This window comes from Mchenga conophoros, linkage group LG23, assembly GCF_057382185.1.
Source record: "Mchenga conophoros isolate Kocher_MC1m ecotype Shallow Benthic linkage group LG23, M_conophoros_male_GT1.1, whole genome shotgun sequence".
In the NCBI taxonomy this organism is placed as follows: domain Eukaryota; kingdom Metazoa; phylum Chordata; class Actinopteri; order Cichliformes; family Cichlidae; genus Mchenga; species Mchenga conophoros.
This window is the reverse complement of record NC_140547.1, coordinates 4,181,370-4,204,562: the sequence shown is the minus strand read 5'-3', so window position 1 is coordinate 4,204,562 and position 23,193 is coordinate 4,181,370. Positions and strand designations below refer to the sequence as shown.

The following is a 23,193-nucleotide window of genomic DNA, read 5'->3' as shown; positions in this document are numbered from 1 at the left end:
GTAGAAAAAAACGTCACACCTGAAGAATAATAATATGCCTATACTCCACACTCAGATGGGCAGTGGGAATCTGTGATGGACAGAAAAGCCGGATGGCTCAAATGGCATCCTTGAGACTGTTGCTATGGAGCAAACACATCCTGGCATTGAAAAATAGGCCAACTGTTCGTCAGTGTGGATCTTCTGCATTCATTTAAAAGTGGGAGTGAGATAACATCCAGTCATTAGTGAGTGATTACAATGCCAAGGTTTCATCCCTGCCCCCAGCACACACATACATGCACGCAAACACACACACACACACACACAGAAACACACTCCGGCTGAGATGTAAACAGTTAGGCAGTGCTCCAGGAAATACAATCCCCACACTGCTGCTACCCTCAGGCAGGATTTATACTGAGGAGGATGTTTTCCAATGTATCCTGCTGTTATTGTGTGTGTGTGTGTGTGTCTGTGTGTGTGTGTGTGTGTGTGTGTGTTTGTGTGCGTGCGTGCGTCACTGTGTGTGTGTGTGGATACATGCTGCTGTCTCCGCTCTGTTGGTGTGTCTAAATGCTCCACTGTATTCTTGTATTGTTGGTGTGTCTAATCACTGTAGTGTGATCTATGTGTGTGTGCGTAAAGCTGAGTGCCCTCTGTAATCTCCATCCTTTGCCATCGCTTTTGTCGACTGATCCGTGGAGCAGAAACGGCCTTTGCCTGATTCTTATTTAAAATAGACATTATGGTTCACAGTAGACTTCACATGGATTGGACCAGATGATGAGGCCAGGAAGGGTGGGTGCGTGGGGAGGGGCGGGGGTGGGCGATGAGTGTGCTTAGGGTTGGTGGGTGGGGGATGGAGGTGGGGCAGCAATTTCCTGAAACGATGAATCCCATTTATTCGCTGAAGACTGTCTCAATTGCCTCACCAGCGCACAAAGCTTTTTAATGCTTTAATTACGTCTCAAAGGAGCAGGGCAGAATCAAATTAGAGATTGTCCTACATTTAGGTGCTGTGCGCACGTGTGTGTGTGTGTGTGTATTATGCAAATTTGTGTGTGTGTGGGCTGTTTTATCCTTGTGTATGATTCATGGCAGTGAATATTTGTTCCTCTGGCAGCCAAGCACCATATATAGAGGCTTATCACACCCCACACACAGATGTGCACACACACATCCTCTCAACCGTTTACGCTGTCTAGGCTATCCCTCTGCAACACAAACAAAATGATACACACGCACGCGCACACACACACATGCATTAGCCCAGCTCTCTCTTGGACAAACACATCCACTTCACGCAGCATGCAAGCACCTTTTTTTTTGTCACCGCAGATGGCATGTGTCACAATATTACGGCAGTATTTCATTAACATTATGGGCATCCATCTGTTGTGTGCTCTCAGGTCCCCATAGAGCACCTTGTTTTAGTCACTGACAGAGAAAGAGATAATAAACATTGTTAACAATGTATGTTTCATGGCGCTCGGATAGCCCTACATACTCTGGTTGTAGAGTGGTAAAAATCTCTCACTAGCACTGTGAGAACTGTGCTCATAGCTCTTGTACTTTGCTGGATGTCTTATCAGAAAAAGGGTTTGATTTTGCTGTAGAGTTTTAAAATATATTTAAAACTGTGAAGCATTTTTTTTCTTTTAAAGCTATATTGGCTTATGCAGCTACTTGTTGACAGCTGCCAACCACTCAGTCTATCTACCTTCCTACATATGACACAGTTTGCATTTCACCATCACCATGTCCTTTTATGCAATACAAATAAAAGTAAAGTCTATATCTCCCCGCCTTAAAGGCTTTAGATCACGCCACCTTTTTCCTCCTGCAGGCACATGAACTGAAATAAGCTGATTGAGGTTTTTTTTTTACATTTCTGGAGAAACTGAAGAGACTTTGCAATGCATTTAACTAATTAGTAACTAAATTTACTAATAATTGTAACTGAAAATTAATTACTGAATTTAGTACAGTAATGCATTACTGAAAAAGGTAATGTGATTACAATATTTACACCCAGCGCTGCAAGTAATATAGTCAAATCTCTTTCCCTTAGGGTCATATGATGCACTGGGGTAAATGACAGTGTTGCCATTGCTGCACAAATAAATGAAATAAAATGAAAAATATCAAGCTGAAAGTAGAGAGTGTAGAATAATTACTCAAGAAGCAGAGTTATCAATCAGATGTGAAAATGTCATCAGCGATTTGGAGTCAAAGTAGATAAGTTAGTAAGCGTCAGGTTCGTGCAGGCTGCAGATGTTGTCATTCAGGCTGTGGCTGCTGTAAATGTGGAGGAGCAATATTTGTCAGACACTGTTTGTTTGTCATTTTTGGTGAAACTGAGCCACTTGTCCTCAGCGACTTCAGTGTACTGTGTGTGATGTACTAAACTAAAAATGACTTTTTTAATGTGACATTTTCATTATCTTGCCTGATACGTCACGCAGATCTATCATCGCTGTTTCTTTATCCAGTTTAGTTTATTAATTGACATGTTATAACTATGGCAGCCAAAAGCTGATTTTTTTTATTTTTTATTTCATGCTGGTAGGCTGTTATAGAATGTGAATCTTTTGCTGTTGCATCCAACATTTCTCACCTGTTTCACAAGATAGTGATGGGAAGGTGAGACAGAAAAGCTGTTATTGCCATAAAAGCCCTAATCTGGCCCTTGTGAGTCTTGGTGTTTGGTTTTATGGTGTGTTTGTTAGGCTATGTCCACATTAGCCCGGATAGATTTGAAGTCGTTTTCACAGAGGCGTGCATCCACATTGAAACGACCGAAAACGCTTACGTTCCAGTCCTGCGCATGCGCGAAAGCGAGTGAGAATTAAAGGATTTGAAGAAAAGCTATCTGGAGCATGTACAAACTGATATTAATCTTTTTTTTTTTTTAGGGCTGTCAAAATTGAGAGCAATCATAACAACTGCTTTATAATGCACTCAACTAGCTTTGTTTAATTGGTCACATGACTAAAATGCGGCATTGTTTTAGAAAGTCTGTGTTTTCGAGCGTCCACACTGCGACGGGGCAGCTCCATTTTGAAATGAATGCGTTTTTGAGAGCGTTTCCAAAACGCTGCATTTTTTTCCTTGAGGAAAACGTCGTCTCAGTGTGAACGGGAGGCCAAAACGGAGAGAAAACGACGCGTTTTCGTTTGAAAACGCATTAGTGTGGACGTAGCCTTAGAAAGTTCTTGCTCCTTTTCTTGCTTTTTCTGTTTCTTATTTTTCCTCCTTCTGCCTCCACTTCTTTTCTCTTCTTCAGCTACCTGGGGCAGCTGACTCTTTGGCATGTTAAACGCTTGCATATTACAGTTCACATTGAGGAAATCGGATCTTGAGCAACAGCTCTGCCCTCTGGCACAGGGGGCAACCTGTACATAGACACACAAGCATGGACACACAGTGCAGTGTGAGCTTCACGGCTGCCTCTAGCCAAGTGCCTTGTGTTGACACAGGCTCTGTGTGGCACAGGCCCATATAGCTGAGCTGTTGTTTGCTGAGCTTGGTCCATGCCGTACTGGCTAGAGAGATAATGGAAAAGGTTATTCTTCTTTACAGTCGAAGCCTCTGTCTCCAAGCAGCAGACTGGTTTGTTTGGGATTGGGTTTTTTTTTGTGTCTGTAGGCAGAATTATAATGTCAGGGCTTCTCGTACCATTTGGATGTGTAATGGCCGAGGTCACTGTCAGAGTTTTACAGGACTGCACGTTTTATGTTTTTCTAAATAAAAGTCTTAAGTGCCTGGGCCTCTTCCGACCTTAGCGCTTCTGAATTTCCAAATGTTTTGCGGCCATAGTACGAAACGCATTTCATGCATGTACAGGATACCAAATGTTGTTACCCTGAAAGAATGCCTTCCCTACTTAAAACCATGGTAGAGTACTCGCTACTGAGCCATTAACAAAAAAAGAGAAACAAAAAAACTTTATCCTGTGAATCAAATAGATCTGCTCTTACAACCTGAAGCTATCTTGTTGCTTCGTATAGTCTCAGTCTATTGTTCTATGAATGCAGAGGAGGCTATTTGCAGTTAAAAATGAGACTGAGCGGCATGTCGTGGTGAGCGGGGTACAAAGCGACAGGTCATTCCTAACAATGTCGGGCTAGCTTCCCGTAAGTGCGGCAATCAGAATTCTGATGGTTTTTTGTAACTGCTCGATCGCAGTGTGGAAAATGTCTCTTTTTTTCTTTTTTTTTCTCCCCCCCCACATGACCCATTATGCAGCCTGCTGAGAAATAATGAGATTTTGTCCCTATTTGGGTTTGATGCTCTCTGTGCTCCAACACACAACCAGTGCATCCACTGCTGCCCGGGGAATGTAGTGTGGAGAGAATTACAATAAGGGCTAATGGCAACATCCAGGCTAGGCAAAAGATGTTGTTTGCTAAAAATCCCAATGTGTCTTTGACATGACATGGTTGTCATTTGAATCACAGTATATCTAAAACGCTCTGTTTTTTGTTTTTTGTTTTTTCTGTGTGGCAGGTTAATTGTGAATGCACAGGCCACTCTGGGCATTAAAACATGGCTTTGAGTTAAACCACTTTAAAGTAACACAAACTTTTAAATAGGTAGCCTTACTGTCTTTTATCTGTTTCACTGTTAAAAGACGATTATCAACCCATGTAACCTTTGCCTCCCAAGAAATGAACTTTTAAGATTCTTTTTAAAGGCATCAGTGGCGGCAAAATATCTCAGAGATGAGCTGACACTGCTTATGCTGAAGGCTGCTGCAGGAGCTTGGGTTTGAATCTGCCTCAGACCATTTCCTGTGTGTCATTCCCCCCTCCCTGCTTTCCTGTCTGCTTTCGGTGCTTTCCTATCAATAAAGGCAGAATGCCAGAAATGAATCTTAAAAAAGACAACAGTGAAACACAAATAATGGTCCTCGTCACCATAACCAAATCTGTTATTTTTTTGTATTAATGTGGTGAAAAAACAACCTTGTCAGGTGATTCTCCAAATTAGCTCCAAACAGACAGTGTCATTGTGTTATTTTATGTATGCTAATTTAACATGACTTTGGCTACAACATAAAAAAACAGCGACTGAAGCAAATTCAAATGAAGTCATCTGAAGGGAAACCCTGAGTAGTGGAATTTAATGTGATTTTTACCTTGAAACATACCACCCATCTTAAACTTTTTGGAAACCAAGGAAGCACCCACAAGACAGCGCTTCCAGCCAGAATCCTCAGGAATGACTTGAGGAGAGTTAAAGGCACAGATCCCAACATCACTGAGCATCCAAAGTACACGTCGGAGCAAGCCTGCCCCATGGAAACCCTGCCCACAGCACTCAAAGTATCCGCTTCCAATATCCTCTTTCCAAGACAGCACAGGGGAAATTCTCAGAAATCCTGTGTCTGTGCCCTACTATGTCATACCTGTTTTGTTAGCATATGGGTAAGTTACAACATAGTCTCTGTAGTTATTCATAACAGTACTTGCTGTCTTGGCTGAAACACCTTTTAGTGAAGGTTACGAATGATCTTCTTACTGCCTCTGACAGCGGACTCGTCTATGTGCTTGTCCTGCTAGATCTCAGTGCAGCTTTCAGTACTGTTGATCATCACATTTTATTACAGCGATTAGAGCACGCTGTAGTTATTAAAAGTACTGTGCTACAGTGGTTTATATCATGTCTATCTAACAGACTCCAATTTGTTCATGTAAATGGAGAGTCCTCTTCACACACTACGGTTAATTATGGAGTTCCACAGGGTTCCATGTTAGGACAAATTCTGTTTACATTATACATGCTTCCCTTAGGCAGTATCATCAGAAGGCATAGCATACATTTTCACTGCTATGCTGATGACACCCAGCTTTATCCATGAAGCCCGATAACACACCAAGTAGTTAAACGGCAAGAATGTCTTAAAGACATAAAGACCTGGATGACCTCAAATTTTCTGATTCTAACTTCAGATAAAACTGAGGTTATTGTACAGAGCCTTCACCTCTCAGGCCCCTCTTCTGTGGAACCAGCTTTCGGTTTGGATTCTGGAGACAGGCACCCACTCTACTTTCAAGAGTAGGAACCAGCAGCAATAGATCTAGGGTCCTGGGGCAGTCCAGTGAGTGTCCAGCATGGAGTGTTTCTTCTTCAGTAACCTTTTTCACTCGCAATGTGTTTATACACCGCTCTGCATTTAATTATTATTTGCTATTATTATCTCTGGCACTCTTCCATAGCATATCTTTGTCCTGTCTTCATTCACTCACCCCGAACCGGTCATGGAAGATGGCTGCCACTCCTTTAGCCTGGTTCTGCTGGAGGTTTCTTCCTGTTAAAAGGGAGTTTTTCCTTTCCCATGTCGCCAAACTGTTTGCTCATAGGGGTTCATATGATTTCTGGAGTTTTCTCTTTTGTCTTATTGTAGGGTCTTTACCTTACAATATAAAGTGCCTTGAAGCAGCTGTTGTTGGGATTTACAAATACTGCAAGTACTGTTACAGTGTGGCAGAGAGACACATAACGTCAGCATTGGAATTTAAATTCCCCATAAAGATACTTTTATAAAGTATCTTCATAAAAGTATCATTAGTTATACAAGAAGCAGGCCTAAATGTTTACTCACTGTCACTCAAAGTGAATGCTGGAATAACAAAAAGGAATGTTAAGATAATCATTACCCACTTTGTATTACCATTGTACCTCATGCATCATCAATCAATAGGATGTTATGGCTCACAGCATGGCTGTTTTTCATCACGGCCCTGGCTAATAACTCATAAGGTTGCTTCAGCACTGTAAAGAAGCAGTGTGTGCCAAACCAAGGACAGACTGAGTCTGGGTTATGTCTATTGAAGGTTAAGTAGGGGTGTGTTTTAATCTATTTATGGCTAATTATATCTCTGTGTGGGTCAGGTTTGTGTGCGGGTGTGTAAGAGAACAGTTCGTTTGCAGGGGTTTAAAAAGCTGGCAGGAACGTTAAGTTTAGATGTTTCTGTTTTTGAGCATGCACATAGTTTCGGGGGTTTTCATTTGGCCCGTCGCACTTGGAAACATGCTTGGCAACCAATTTCTTCGTAATGCTTTGCTCGTTGGACTGTAGCAAATTGAAAACTGTTTGATTTCATGTTCGTGTTTTTAATTATTTCTCCACGTTGGTCTCTTGCTTCTCTTGCCTTCACTCACCTATCCTGCTTTTTTTGTTTCCTCTTTCAACATGGTTCTCAGTAGCTCTTCTCTAACGTTTTTCTCTCTATGTTTTTGCAGGCCTCATCGCAGCAGCTGAAATTCACGACCTCTGATTCCTGTGACAGGATCAAGGATGAGTTCCAGTTTCTTCAAGCACAATACCACAGGTGAAAACACTGCTGCATGCAAACAAAATTGAAAAGCTGTACATATGACAGCCTGTTAAGTGCAGCTCTTTTTAATAAGGAATATATCCCCAGGCTGTACATGTGTATTTTCAGGATTTCTGTTTATTGAACATACTGTGTTTGTGTACCAGTAGCCGGTATGTTAAACATAAACTGAGCTGTGTTGTGGCAACAAAAACCTACCATTTCTTGGTCAGAATGGCTTTTAATGCGGATGTATGTCCTTTTTTCTTTTTTTAAACACTTTGTTTTACATCAATAATCACTAACAGTAACACTTGGAAACTGCCTGACTCTACAGCTAGCTAAAACTCAGGGACAGCGAAGTAGTTTATATTTGTGAGCATATTCAGACAACATTTACTGTCTTAATATTAAATAAATTCAGATAATAATAGTGATAATTAATTTTATAGGAATTGTAAAGAAGTAGCAAACAGAGGGTTTGCTGATGGTTCACGTCCTCTTAATTAAATTTAATCGAATACAAAGAAGAGAGTCTTGAGTTCAATTCCACCATCAGGCCGGGGTCTTTCTGTGTGGAGTTTGCATGTTCTCCCCGTGTTTGCGTGGGTTCTCTCCGGGTACTCCGGCTTCCTCCCACCGTCCAAAGACATGCAGCTTGTGGGGATAGGTTAATTGGATAATCCAAATTGCCACTAGGTGTGAATGTGCGAGTGAATGTGAGTGCGAATGGTTGTCTGTCCCTGTGTGTGTTGGCCCTGCGACAGACTGGCGACCTGTCCAGGGTGTACCCCGCCTCTCGCCCCATGACAGCTGGGATAGGCTCCAGCGCCCCCCGCGACCCTGAAAAGGATAAGCGGAAGCGAATGGATGGATGGATGAATACAAAGAATTAACAAAATATGATAACAGTGCCAGGGTTAAGTCTGTATTTTCACTTTAAAAAAACAACAAATGGTATCATTGTTTGCAGGATACCTTCAAGAATTTAAATAAAAATCATTAGACTTTTAAGATGAATGTTTGCAGCCAAGCACAGTGTGAACTCGAAGAGAACTGTTCTGTGGTAAGAAAAAAATGGAGATGTGTGCCTTTGTTTCAGTAGTATCTCAGCTCTATTGCCATACTGCACACTAAGGAAGCCTTTATTGACTCATACCTAAATCAATCTCGTTTACCCTCGGCTATTGATCTTCCTTTACTGCTTAAATACCGCTACAGCTCCAGAAGTCTGAGGTGCTTCCAAATTCTGACCTTCACTGATCTGTTTGATAGCTGTTGTAAAGAGGAGGGATGCCACGGGGTCTGCATCAAGAAATCCACTCTTTGTGCGAGTGGAGTCTTTGAAGCCTGTCTTCCTTCCTGAGGAGGTTGGTTTGTTCCTCTGTACCTGTACTCCCAGAACCTTCCAGAGGCTTGCCTCAGCCGGTTACAGACACAGGCAAAGGCAGATGAAAGAGTAACACATTGTGTGTAAAATCCTTGCTCTGGTCTGATCGCTTTTGTTTGTAGGGGATTCTAAAGCTGCAGTAATGCCCTGTGCGTCTTTTTCCTCGACTTTGGTTTTTGTAATTCCCACAACAGTGAGCAGCACCATTTAACCCCCTTCAGAGAGTCACGGCGCAGTTGAAAGAATGCCTTTTTTGTCTGAGCATACAGAACATGCATACAGTTCCTATTGACTCAGGAGGGGAGCTAGGATTGGGTGGGGGGGCTTGGGAGCCATAGACGAGGCTTTGTAGTATTCTGCTGAGCTGCGTGTGTCTGTTGCTGAAGACTTTAAAAGGCAAATGTACCGCAGGCATTCCCCCGGGTATAGTACCGAGCATTGTAGCTGTCGCTGTCTTCTTCTTCCCACCCGACAGCCCACCCTCCTTCCCCCGTCTCTTCTCCCCTCCCCTCGTTCACATGCATAAATAGATCAGGGAATACATAAATCAAAATAAAGATGACAGCAGGAGCGATTTAGAGGCGGAAGAATCGGCAATAAAACTCCATCAAAGTGTCGTTTGAGAACAGTGGCGCAGGCCCGGGGGCTGCTGAGCACCAATCAGAGGAGGCACGGAGCCAATCCCAGGTAGGCTGGCAGCGGGGACGCCTGTTGTCATGACAACCCACCATACAGCCTACGCATGTACACAGGGATGGTGCTAAGGGTTTTATGTAAGTGGGAAGGGGAACATTTTGGGCGAGTGGAGGCTGCTCGTACGAAAACAGGATTAAGGATTAAAATCACCAGCCCAAAGAAAAAAAACCCTTCACACATGTCAGTGTTATCAGGTTGGACATCTGTTGCTTACCAAGGTGTGAGAAGTCATAACCAGATATCCTTAGCTTGGAGCAGCCAACAAGTGCACATCTTTATTTTGCTTGGTTGCATTTTGGCTGCAACTGTTCTCAATTTCTTCGTATCGATAAAAAGAGTTGGATGGTTGATACGATAAATGTTGAGTGTTATTGCTGCAGAGTGGATTTTCTTTTAAAGCGGGTCACTGTTTACTTGTTTTATACACGTGTGGATTCTTGAGAAACATTGTCATGCACGAAGATGACATCCTTGTTTTCAGCAGCAAGAACCAATCATTACATGAGTTTAAATATTATGGCAAATAAATAATAAAAATAAAGGGCATTAAAAATGTTACTGATATGAAGACCTCAAAGCTGATACTGGGAGGCTGGTTGGATTTTTTTTTTAAAAAAAGGAAACCTCAGGCATGACAAATGTCAAACTAAAGGTAATAAATGGAAGAACGAAGAAGTAGCCAAAAGGAGAAGCTAAAACTTCAGAACAACACAGAGACGTGGAGAAAGACAGAGGCAGTAACCCAGACAGGAAAACAGCCAAGCAACTCAGATGAACTGACAAGTAAAGGAGGAAGAGACCATCTATAAATACACAGAGAAGACTAATTGGGAAAGAAGACTCAGGTGAATCTAATGAGGGCAGAGCAGACGAGGGGAAAATGCTAACACAGTAAGGCAAACCAGCACACAAGACACACAAGGTGACTTATTAACAAAAAAGCAGGAAGTAACAGGGTTACAGAGTTGTTAACAGAGTTCAGAGTGACAGAAAATACACATATAAAAGGAAGGGAGACAGAAAAGGAAACACAGGAGACAGAGCGGGGGAAAAAAGGTAAACTGTTTGGCTGTTAGCGTTTACATTAGGAACAGCTGCTGTGAGAGCACCGTGAGAGCTGAGATAAGACAGAAGAGGATGTTTCTATCTACTTACAAACACAGATATCCCATCATCAGTTACAATTGTGCGAAAAAAGCTAAATAAAAATTTTCATTCCAGAAGGTAAACTTTAATATTTTTTTTTTAACGTTTTAGTTTTGATGATTATGTTCTTATAGCTCATGAAAATGAGAAATCCAGTTGAATAATGTTCAATTTCACTTATACACTCAGTACTTGGGGGTCCTTTACTGCAAATTATTGCATTAATGCGGCTTGGCGTGGAGGTGGTCAGCTTGTGGCACTGCCAAACTTTTATAGAAGCTTTGATAGTAGCCTTCATCTCATCTGTATTCTTGGATCAATTGTTTCTAGTTTTCCTCTTGACAATGGATTTTCAATGTGCTTCAGGTCAGCGGACATGGCTAGCCAATCACAAACCTCTGCAAAATAATGTTTGCTGACCATTAATAATATGTTCAGCAAATGTTTTGGCATGGATGCAGTTGCTAAGGTCTGCTGAAAAAGAAAAGCAGCATCTTCATAACGTTTGCCAACACATGGAAGGATAAAGTGCTTTGAAATCTCCTAGTAGATGGCTGTATTGACTTTGGATTTGATAAAACACAGTGAGCCAATCACCAGCAGATGACATGGCATCTTAAATTTTCACAGACTGTGGAAACATCACACTGGACATCAAAATCCAACCTTACTTTCTGTGCCTCTGCACTCTTTTTCTATTCCTTATGACCTTGATTTCCAATGAAATGATACATTGGATCTGTCCAGTTCCTTTTCTCCTTAGCCCAGATAAGAACTTGCAACATTGCATCTGGTTCAGGAGTGGCTTGATATTAGAAATGTGCTAGTTGAAGTTCCTTTCCTGAACATTTCTGTGGGTGGTGGCTGATGATGCAATGACACCCGCCTCAGGTACTCCTTGTGAAACTCTTACAAGTTCTTGAATCAACTTTCCTTCACAGTCCACTCAAGGTTGCAGCCGTCCTTGTTTCTTTTTCTGCTTTGCTTTTCCTTTCTAGTCAGCTCTCCATTAACATGCTTAAATCCACTTTTCAGTAATGACCTTCTGTGGCTGTGGGATTCACGATTGTCATCTGGATAAGAGTCAAGTCAGCAGTTTTTTTCCGCAATTGTGGTTGTGTTTAATGAACTAGACTGAAGGGGCCTCTTCCAGTGCTGCTTTTATCTGAACAATGTGTTTGTTTTTGTTCACCCTGGCCTTTTGTAAATTGTACCTACTGGTAGGATGTTTTTTTGGTGCACGTTTTTTCTTCTGTCTGCCAATGGTGGATGGATCAGCATTGGTCTTATTCGCCTTTCCTTAACACCTCTGTCTTCTGCTGCCTGAGGCACTCTCACTGCTTAGCAGCAATCCTTGCAGTTCACTCTAGGAGGGCATCTTACTATTCATGACTGCTCCACACGTCCTGGATAGTGGTATAGACATGAATCTTTGTTCCCTCTTCTGGGTTTTTTTTCTGGAAGATCCTTGGAGTCTTGGACTTTGGGTGAATTCCATAGAATTGAGAAAGCTTCTCAGCACCTGTTTCATCCACTGAGTTTGTGGCTTTCCTTGCCTTGTCATCAAGCCTTATTTGTTTAGTCTTTTTACAATTGTGCAGTCATGAAATTCAATCTGAGGACTCTGGAGACTGAGATGTAGCTCTTGGTTGATGAGTTAATAAATTTATTTTGATTAGCAGCACCTGGCTGCTACTTAACCTCCTACTTCCTATAGAAGCAGTAAGGAGTTCACAGCCCTGCATAGTACTGTGAAAACTTGCTTTTTCTATTGCCAAAAGCATTCACTTTTCTGCTTTCACGCATATGAACTTCAGTGACATCCCGTTTTTTAATCCATAGGATTTAATATGATGTCAGCCCACCCTTTGGAACTATAACAGCTTCTGCTCTTCTGGGAAGGCTTTCCACAAGGTTTAGAATTGCGTTTATGGGAATTTCTTTTCTTTTTTTTAACCATTCTTCCAGTAACGCATTTATGAGGTCAGACACTGATGTTGGGCGAGAAGGCCTGGCTCACAGTCTCTGCTCTAAATCATCCAAATCAGGTTTCGTACTCTGTGAAGATCAGTCAAGTTCTTCCAAGCCAAACTCGCTCAACCATGTCTTCATGGATCTTGCCTTGTGCGCTCGTCTGCAGCCACGTTGGAACAATAAAGGGGCATCCCCAAACTGTTCCCACGAAGTTGGAAGCATGAAATTGTCCAAAATGTCTTGGGATGCTGAAGCATTAAGAGTTCCTTTTATTAATTAAGGGGTTGAGCCCACCTCCTGAAATACAACCCCTTCCATAATCCCCTCAGCTGCTGTGGAAATCCGTTCCATGAAACTCCCTGCGAACTGTTCTTGAGCTAATCTGAAGGCCGCGTAAAGTTTAGAGGTCTGTAGCGATTGACTCTCCAGAAAGTTGGCGTGCACTGTGCACTGTGCTGTGCCCAGCATCTGCTGACCCCGCTCTGTAACTTTACATGGACCTTCCACTTCATGTCTGAGTTGCTGTCATTCCCAGTCGCATTCACTTTGTTATAATGCCTCTAACGGCTGACTGTAGAATATTTAGTACCATGGAAATTTCTTGACTGGATTTGTGGTGGCATCCTATCACAAACCAGTCTTGAATACTTTTTCATTATATTGTGGTTTTTGTATTTAAAGTCAGGGCAAGGGTGGAGGCTCTAGCTGCAGTCTACACTGCAGTAGCTACAGTAAGTATAGAAAAAGCAGCACAATTCTGTGTGTATGAGTAAGCTTACATTATTGCCTGTGTGTAACACGGTGTTCAGTCTGCCAGTTAAGACTAACAGCGGCAAAGACTGAGCCATCGCTCGCTATAATCGAGCTGTCATTCCTGCAGACAGCTGCGAAGAACAACCCTGCATAAATATACACACACCATCAAACAGGTTACAGACTTATCCTAAATCTGAACCTATCTAGCATGTGTGTCTGCATATTTTGATGAGTCTTACCCACGCTTCACATCGGATGATTCCGCCTGTGACTGACACGCTATAAAAGGCTGCTTCAATCAAAATCACAGAGGGGCTCTTTTTTTTCCACCTCTGTCGTTTTTATTTGACAATCAGGCTGACTTGTTGATGCATCCTCCTTTGTCCTGTCGCCTCGCGTGACATCAACGCTGACATGATTACAGCTAATGGCTGTCGCAGGGAAAGGGTCGCAGAGAACGCGTCAACACTATATTTAGACTTTTTGCTTCGCTGCCTCTTCTTTGATTTAGTGAGCAGACATTTTGGCTCGGCTCGTCTCTGGAGTTCAGAGGGAGTTTGACCTCCTCCTGTCAATCGACACATGTCAGGTGTGGCGAACACGCTGCCACTGACCTAATAAAGGCGAGGATGATGATGATGATGGTGCTAATGATGATGATGCAGTTGGCAGCGATGATATAGATGAAAATGGTGGCGGGGGATGATGAGAACGGAGGTGGTGCTGCTGCTGCTGCTGATGATGATGGTGGCGGTTGAAGCAATGATGAAAGTGATGACAGTGCTGCCGGTGAAAGTGGAGGTAATGATGATGAAGGGGGGTAGAAGTCACCTGGTGTCAGCACTTTTAGAAGGAAGACTGTCGAGCTAAATAACAAGGTCTGACTCTGTCCTCCTCTCCCCTCCCTCTCTCTCCAGTTTGAAGCTCGAGTGTGACAAGTTGGCCAGTGAGAAGTCAGAGATGCAGCGCCATTATATCATGGTGAGTTAAGCTGTGTGTGCTGCGCGTCAGAGCTGATGGTTGACACAAAATGCCATCTTTTCACTGTTTTTAACTAATGTAGATTTTGGTTGTTGTGCAACTTCTTTGTATTTTCACTCTACCTCCTCCATACCCTTCATCATCTTCCCTTTTGCACAGCAAGTCATTTTCATAGATTTTCTTAAAATTGCTTGCAAATGATTTCAGTTAGCAAAGAAGTGACGCCGTCGTTGTGCTTCTCTTGAAAAATGTTTCCTTTGTTTGGGAATCTGACAATTACATTATTAATTTTCCAAACTCATCTAAACAGTCTAACAACTCCCTTAATTAGATTCTTCTTCGAAGAAAACGGACGGCATCAGTTGTTTCAGCAAATGCCCTGAAAAAGCATGCCTTAATGATCAAGCGACATGTCCCTTTAGTGTTTGCTGGAACAAAGGCTGTTGTCTGTCAGCGAACAAAGAAGGAAGTTGGGTGATGTTATTACAGAGCCGCGAAGCCTGCAGCAGGAGGAGATTGGACTAAGTGAGCAAACAAAACTTTTGCCGTGCTAATGGATCGTAAAATGTAATTTTTTCCAGCCGTGATTTGCACAATTTTGGCACAGACAGATAACGCCATCCTTCAAATTAGGATATCATATCTGGAAAAAACATTTTCTTTTAGTTCAGTTTGAAGGACATGTTGGTGAAACCCTAAAGTGCGCAGTGCAGTCAAATCCAGTTGCTGACTGGTGTTGATTGTAGCCCCGTTAGACTTGAAATCTCAACACGTAACATGATTGAAATGATGGTATCATGTTCCCTAAAAACAAAACCTGAACTGAAATAAACCAGAATTTTTCATGCTTTGTTCCCTTTTGCTTCTGTAGTTAATGTATGTGTTACTCGCCTCCCCCAGCCCCCTTCATTTCCTCTTTTTTCCCCCCATCTCTCTGTCTCTGTCCACACATTCACATCCATACACAAACATGCACACACAGATGTGGTTGCCTGCTCTCTGCTCCACCTCGGGGCTAATCTCATTGTTGCTGGCCGTAGCTGTGTAGCCGTCTGATGTTTTGCCTCTAATTGATCCTCTGACTGGCTTTAATCTCATCTCATCTGCGCTGCCGCACTGCTCTCTCCACCATCAGCAGGGCAGCAGACACATACAAACACACAATTCCTCTGTGTATCTTTCAGGCAGACATGTGTACACACAGTTTCACACACACACACTCGGGCATTGTCGTCCTTGTGCACATAAGCACACACCCACTGAAACAAGAGCACAGTCGTGTAAAACAGATTTAATGAAAAACCGATGCCACGAATTTCAGAAATAAATGGAAACTCTTACTAAAGTGTGTTGCAGAATCCAGCAAATTCTGATTTGTGTGTTTTTTCTTTGTGTAATTGCAGTGATTTATCCAGATTATAGGTAATAGTTGATTTAAGCATTTAAATGTTTTGAAGAAACGCAGCTGCACAAATTGATGACTTTTATAGTCAGAAAAATGTTCTACAGACTGTTTAGTAGCCTGCAGGCTGATATTATCAGCACAAAGTTTTCATTAGGGTTTGGTATTTTTCTGATCAGCTTGTGAGGCACTACAAAGTGATATACAACTTTCAGCTGCTCTGTTTTTTGGCAACGTTAACCAAAGCATCTCTTTTTTCTTTTTAAGAGTGCTCCTTTGCCTCCAGTTCACTCAGTGACTCTGTGATGCATGTGCTAAATCAATTTAAGGGACACTTTAAAAGACAGAAACCAGACAAGGCTGCATACATGCAATGGGTAATTCAAAGGCTGATGGAGGCAAAGCTCAGTTTGAGTGTTCTGTGTAGTTTCTATCCCCTTAAATGTTGTGGTCCTGCTTTTAAATGACTAAGGGACAGATCATTATCTCTTAGGACCACTTCAAAGTCCTATATTGTACCAAGTTTTAACAAGATAATGTAAGTCTTTAATGTCCCAGCATTGTGTCTATTTCTAGATGGTTGTTCCTGCTTTTACTGAAGTTACTGAACCTTTCTTGCTTAACAACAGTCAGCTTTGGTACAAGTTAGCAGCTTGGTGCTACATTACATTACATAGCCAGGCTTGAAAACCCCTAAAACTCTAGTTTAAGAAAATGGGTATCACAGCAGTGGTTATCAGCTTCCATTGTTAAGCTAGACTTTCTTTATCAGATTCTGTCTGCAATATAATAGTATCAGAGTGTATATTTGACTCTTCTGCACAAAATTGATTAACTGAGTGCTTCTTACATTTGTTAAGAAGACCAGATCATATGTTTCTTATATGTTGAATATAAGCACAAGGGAACACTGGTGCTACAAGAAAGGAAAGCTAGCAGAAAGTTTAGCTTTCTGTCTTTCATTTTTTCTAATGTGATAGCTGCACTTTGGACATCTTAAATCTTAAAACAGAAACACACTGATTCAGGATACTCGAGTGGGTTGGTCTTTACTGCAGTTTCAATGATATATCAGTGCAGGAGCTCAGAGATTCCCAGATTACACATCAAGAGATGTCAGACGTTGTGAAGCAAACTTTGCTTCCCATTTCCACATCTTCTACTTCTTCTGACTTGATGCATCTATCGTTCAGAACAATACTGCAGCCAGGAGGGAAAACTGGGCTGGAGCCAGTCCCAGTCCCAGCAGACACTGGTCAAAAGGCAAGGTTCACTCTGGATGGTTTGCAACCACATGAACTTCCCTATCTCACATGTGGCGAATCAAGAATCAACAGGAAACTTAACATTCCTGCCTTTGGATCGTGTGAAGACGCCAACAAGTTACTCAGGTGAAGCTGCTAAAATTGGCCAAAACAAAACTGATAAATTGGTTTGCTTAGATTTGGTAATAGGTGGTGCTTTTCCCCATTTTGATGTTACAAGAGGGGAATGATCTTTTCTCTATTTGGTAGGTAGGGCTGTGCGATATGACCAAAATCTCATATCCCGATATAAGAATTCTATCGTCCTGATAACCATATAAATCACAAAATTTTAACATTTTCTGTAAATTCTGTGAATCTCGGGCAGCTCGACTTGCGTGAAGTGTTTCCAGCTGCGCGTCATGTAGCTGGAGTCGAGTGTTTTAACCGATGCATGAAACGATACATTTTTAGACATAAGTTGTAACGGCCGCCGTTTTCTTTGTGAGTATTTATTACACGGCGTGCTGCGGGGGAAAGCCTGTTCTAACGTTTGAGTCTAAGGTTTATTTTTTAGCACCTGGCAGCTCTTTTTTAATTCTCATCCATAAATAATCTGCTCTTTCACGTGATTTAGTTTATTTTGAAAAGTCTCAACAGGATCTTGAGCTTTATTGTGAAAGGTTTATGTGGAACATAAACAAGCGGACACGCGATGCTGTTACCGTCGTTGTTGCTAACCACAACGCATAAAAACAGGCGCTTGTCCGTCCGTAGTGTGGTTATATTAAATATAAGAGAAAGAGAGAACTTTAAGAAATTAATATAAACACTACAGTGACCAAAACAATGAAAAAATATTGCAGTAAACAATGAATTTTGCGACACCACGAAACAAACAATAGCGTAAAATGTTTATGTTTATATCAAACAGCCCTATTGGTAGGTGTAATTATTTTGCAAAAGCCATGGAAGCATTGATTTTGCAAAATAAGCCCCATTTAAAACTTTGCAGTGATGTTATGTGATACTATGTAAAAACTGGGATAAGACTTTCCAGGGAAACATTGGAAAAATAGAACAAATAGTTGAGTAAGATCCCTGGCTTCTCTCTCTCACCTCTGCAAGGCATGAAGCGGGTGTGAATGTCGGCTTTAGAACATTAAAGATTGTGTGTGTGTGTGTGTGTGTGTGTGTGTGTGTGTGTGTGTGTGTGTGTGTGTGTGTGTGTGTGTGTGTGTGTGTGTGTGTGTCACACCCACTATCAAATGTCAGGAAGGATGCGGGTGAAAGGGGTTTCTAACGCTATCTGACCATCAGACATGCAATTCAGACAGAGCGTAAATCCTGCTTAACCTCACATGTCTAACTTTAGTGAGGAGGAGAATATGAGGCAGCTTTTTCTTCAGCCTGCATCTTATAGCTATCGTGCTGGAAAACAGTGAGACAGGAAGTGCGCAGCTGAATGAAACATGGACACTTTTAAGAGAAAATGCCAGACAAGTAGCACTTTGCAGTGTTTCCAGAGTCTGCTGAGGAGTTCTGATTCTTCGTTACAAGGTCTTTCATTTTTATTTGAAACTCAAGCTTCATATATAAAATGTGAGGGGCATAAAAGTGCAATCTGCTTGAATCTGAGCAGTTTAAAACCATATATAACAGTGAACGCACCAGTTGTTTTATAAACATGTAATTGGGTCTGGGAAATAAAACAACATTTAAAAAAAAAAAAAAAAAAGGCAGCCAGCAAATAAATAAATAGTTTGCGTCCAACCCTGTTACAGATTTAAAAGAAGAAATAAAATGTTGTCTAGAGATCTGTGACAGTTTTAAAAAAGCCACAGTATTGAGGCTAGCAGGTAGGCCAACTTATCTGCAATCCCAGCTGATCATCTCACACATTCAATTCCACCTCAGCTCCTTCTTTGCTGCATCTAAATTAATCAATATTATATGTGTTCTCCCTATAGATTAAATCCGATCTGTGCCATTTTCCTGCACTTCACTCAGGCAGCAGCCTCATTTCCAGAAGTGAGAACATGGATCACTTTCGCCAGCTGTGCTTTAGACTGGCAGCCGCGTTTAATTTCAGTTCAGTTTAATTTAATTTAGAGAGGGCAAAATCAGAAGTCGTCTCAAGGTGTTTCATATTGTAAGGTAAAGATCCTACAGCAATAGAGAGAAAACCCCAACAATCAGCTGACACTTGGTGACAGTGGGAAGGAAAAACACCCTTTTAATGGAAGAAACCTCCGGCGAGCTCAGGCAGGGACAGCCACCTTTAAATACAAAGTGGTGTGCAACACATATTTATAAGAGGTGTGTTTAGAAGAAATAAGCCATCATAGGAAATGTGATGAAAGTTGAAGGCTCCCATTCTACTTATAAGTACCCTCAAAACCACAAGTAAACCAGCAGGCTGAGACTGAAGTGCTATATTGGGGTGATATGGCACTATGAGGTCTTTAAGATAAGATGGGGACTGATTATCCAAAATGTGAGGAGAAGAATTTAAAATTTGACTTTGGATTTAACAATGAAGAAAATCCAATATGGGAGAAATATGCTCCTCCTTCCTAGTCCCTGCCAGTACTCTCGCTTCAGCATTTTAAATGAACTGGAGGTTTCTTAAGGATGTTTTAGGACAACCTGATAATAATGAATTACAATAGTCCAGCCAATAAACTCTAAACTAGTTTTTCACATCACTCTTACACAGGATTGTTCTGCACAAATTCAAGAAAGCAGTCAAGCTAACATGGATGTCTTTGAGAGGAAGCACATACAGGGTTTACACGCAAACTTCACACAGGATCGTCTTACTCTGAGGTGACAGTGCTAACCGCTGCACCATCGATACATGTGAGAAAGGAGAGCAGATGATGCCCTGACCTGATTCTGCCAAAAGTTTCAGAGTTTTTATGTGAAAACGGCTTTAGTGAGGAGTGGGACTACCACGTGCTGCCAGAACAGCTTTGGAGTGTCTTGGCATTTATTTCACAAGCCTCTGGATCTCTACTGGAGGGAAGTAATCATGCTTTTCCAAAAGAATCACATTTTCTTAATTATTTAAAGCATTCTTTACCTTTTTAACTCTTTCCCCCATGACTGCTTTATATCAAAATAACTGGTTGTGCATCAAAAGTTAGTTAGTGAGAGTGATCTCTGCCTGTATAGCTTACTGGAGCAACCCTTGGAAAAAAGGTTTTTATGGGGAAAGAGTTGATGAAGAATTGGCATCACTTGCCAAGACACCACTCCCATCAGTATGGAAAATTTTCATTATAGGATAAAGGTGATGCCTCAGAAGGGATTTGTATTGATTTGCAGTTGCTCTTTCCTCCAAGGGGACACCTGCCCCAAAATAATTACTGGATCTCCTCGTTTGTAGAGGTCAAGTGTTGAGATATTTCCTTCACTTTATCACCCCTCTGTAGATCCGCTGTATTGGATTAACTGAGATAAATTACACGTTTGTTACCATTTGCTTACCATTTGTCTTTTTTAATATGTGCACAGCCCTTATTGGATACATGCTGATGTAATTGTGCAGCCATCTTCACATTCAGCTGAAATAAAACCTGTAAAATTGAATTGTGAATGCAGTATTGCCAAAACAGCCTCCTTCGCCCACTCTGACTCGAACGCACACACATACGCGCACTTTCAATCGCACTTCCACTCCATCAGTGGCAGGCCGAGTCTTGTATCCCCACTACAACCTCCCCACTCCTCCTCTAATAGCATATCAGGTTGCCCCACTCCCCCAGCCAGTGGCAGCACCTCCATTTCCCCAGCGCTGTAATTACTTTAGGGAGCTTCCGCGTGGGCACAAGCAGCTACGGAGCTATGTTTTAGTGCGCGTGCATGTGCGTGCGTGCACGTGCATTCACTTACAAGAGAGAGCCAGTGTGAAATTGAACACAAACAACTGTGTGTGCGTGCATATGTGCGTGTGTGTTTGTGTGTGAGTGACAACAAGCGAGAGACAAAAATGTGTGTGTGAGTGAGAGATCTGTGTGTTGTTTGTTTTCCAGTGACAGAGCCAGTCCCCCTGCAGACAGAGTGGGTGATTAACAGGGTTGACGCCTAGAAGGTGGCCCTCTCATTAACACTGAACACACACACACACAACAGAAGCCGTTTCTCTTCTGTCTCTCCTTTTCTCTCGCAGTCTCTCTTCCTCTTTGTGTCTTCTCTTTGCATGTGTGTGTGTGAACATGTCTGAAGTGTAGAAGTAAGTAAAGGGACTGTTACCGATCACATCGACTTGTCTGGATAATTAATAATTCTAAATAATAAATGAGGCAGCGTCTCTTGTTCCACGTGCGCACACATGTGGATCCTGCTGCTGTGTGATGATTGCAGAGATTAATGAAACTCATCCTGCACACAAACAGCTGTAAGCGACAAACAGAACTTCAGTACGCCCTTTAAATTAAGCAACTGTTTATATTTTCTGGCAGTTCATACATGCAAATTTCATTTGTATGAGGGAGCTGGCGTGTACATGAGAAGGAGGATAAAATGACAAACTGGCAGATTAATTATGCAAATCAGTTGATCGGTTTATTTTTATGTGCCGTCGTAGCTTCGGTTTCAGCAGCTCATCATTTTACATCAAATAACATCGAACAAAGAACATTGGAGGTTGTTATTAAGCTGTTTACTTAAAAACAAAGGCAAAAATGAAAAGGCGAATAAAGTCTTCCGCAGTGTTTCAAGATTACTGTACCCATGTGAATTCTTGTTCTTATTAATCTGCAGTGTAATGATGCCTTTCGGGAATCATCTCTTGGATTTAAGAAGGCCCGTATAATGTTTTTTATGATCATATTAGCATTCGTTGCTTTTGGTGGAAAAAAGCAACGAAGCAAACTGAAGATGCTTCGAGTGTTCCAGCTGAGAAACAGAATTTTTGTGCGATTTCCGATTGTGGTGCAATCAAAATGCACATTAGCTTCAAACGTGATTTGTCACATGCAGTCAGTTGAGCATGATAAATTGTTAGCATGGAGCTCCTGCACAGACAATTTTTCTGGCAACAGTTCGGTGCCTGTGTTTTTATAGCTTTTTCTTCTTCTTCTTCTCCTCTTCTTTGTGTAGTACTATGAGATGTCCTACGGGCTCAACATTGAGATGCACAAACAGGTAAGTCTGTATTTAGTCTCCTTAAAGTTCGCTCTTTTATTCCCATCACATAGGATGTAAAACTGTTGTATGATCATAAACAGAAGATTGCTTTTGTGAAGAAAATTGAAACACAGGAGGATGCCTTTTCTGCTTGCAGGATGTGATGGATTCAAACTGAGGGGCATGCATGTTTATCAAGTTTCTATTGTACCTCCTGTGTGTATTATGTTGCTTAAGGCTTCCTTTCTAACATGCTTCTATAAACTGAGGTGTCTCCATCGTCATGCAACTACTGCCGAGGGTTATCAGTCTAATGTTTTGTTATTGCTTTTACCAATGTTTAGAATTTTTCTTCCTGTCAGTTAGCTTTGACATGTGGATTTAAATACTACAGGAAAAAATCCAAAGAAGCCAAATCTGAGTGAAAAATGCTTTTGTGCTGTCAGCAGGAAGTAGCTACATTCCTCTGCATAAATGAATTATTTTATAAACCTGGCTAGCAGCTGTCTGACAGGCAGTGCTCTCTCTATACGTGTTATGGATAAACCTGCGAGAGCCACAAATAAAAGTTGTAGTAATTTCAGAGCAATTTGTTTTAATATTTACAGATGAATCATACATTTACCAATAATCTAGCGTCATTTTGTACTCTGTGATTGAAAAATGTCTCAAGGACTCGCTGTCCTGTATCGTTGCTTGTTGTTCATACTGACGATTCAGCTGGGAGTATTTCCTGGACTTTGAGGTGCCAGTTGGCTAACCTCATCAATGCAGATAAAAAGACTTTTAATACTTACTGAACCTTGAATTATGCACTTCATTACAGGGTTCTTTTTTTCTTTAACCTGGCTCAGATGCATTGGTTGCCAGGGTTGGGAATGTCTCCATAAGTTACCTGTTGCATGTGCCTCACTGATGTTTGACTGGCAGATCCACATTGCTGTATTGTGGTAGCCTTATTATGCTACAGACATGGATACTCAGAGAGCAGCTTAGTGTTTTGTTTTGTTTTTTGATGGGACGGGTGAGTAAACAGTGACAGGTACAAAGATTTACCATAGACAGTATAAAAGATGGACTTTGTGCCAACATCTGAAAGTGAAGCTAATGTGGAAGTACTTTAAACTTGCATTTTTTTAATGGCCAGCAGGGGGCGACTCCTTTCCT

At 41.6% G+C, this 23,193-nt stretch overlaps 1 protein-coding gene across 2 annotated transcripts in view; it reads left to right on the top strand.

Moving 5' to 3' along the window:
• Window positions 1-23,193, top strand: part of tle5 (TLE family member 5, transcriptional modulator) — a 53,131-nt gene that overhangs the window by 16,433 nt on the left and 13,505 nt on the right. For both annotated transcript variants that reach the window (XM_085265131.1, XM_085265130.1), the window contains exons 2-4: window positions 7,231-7,319; window positions 14,184-14,247; window positions 22,000-22,044. In XM_085265131.1, coding sequence (XP_085121257.1) covers window positions 7,231-7,319; window positions 14,184-14,247; window positions 22,000-22,044 — 198 coding nt within the window. The remainder of the gene's footprint in view (window positions 1-7,230; window positions 7,320-14,183; window positions 14,248-21,999; window positions 22,045-23,193) is intronic.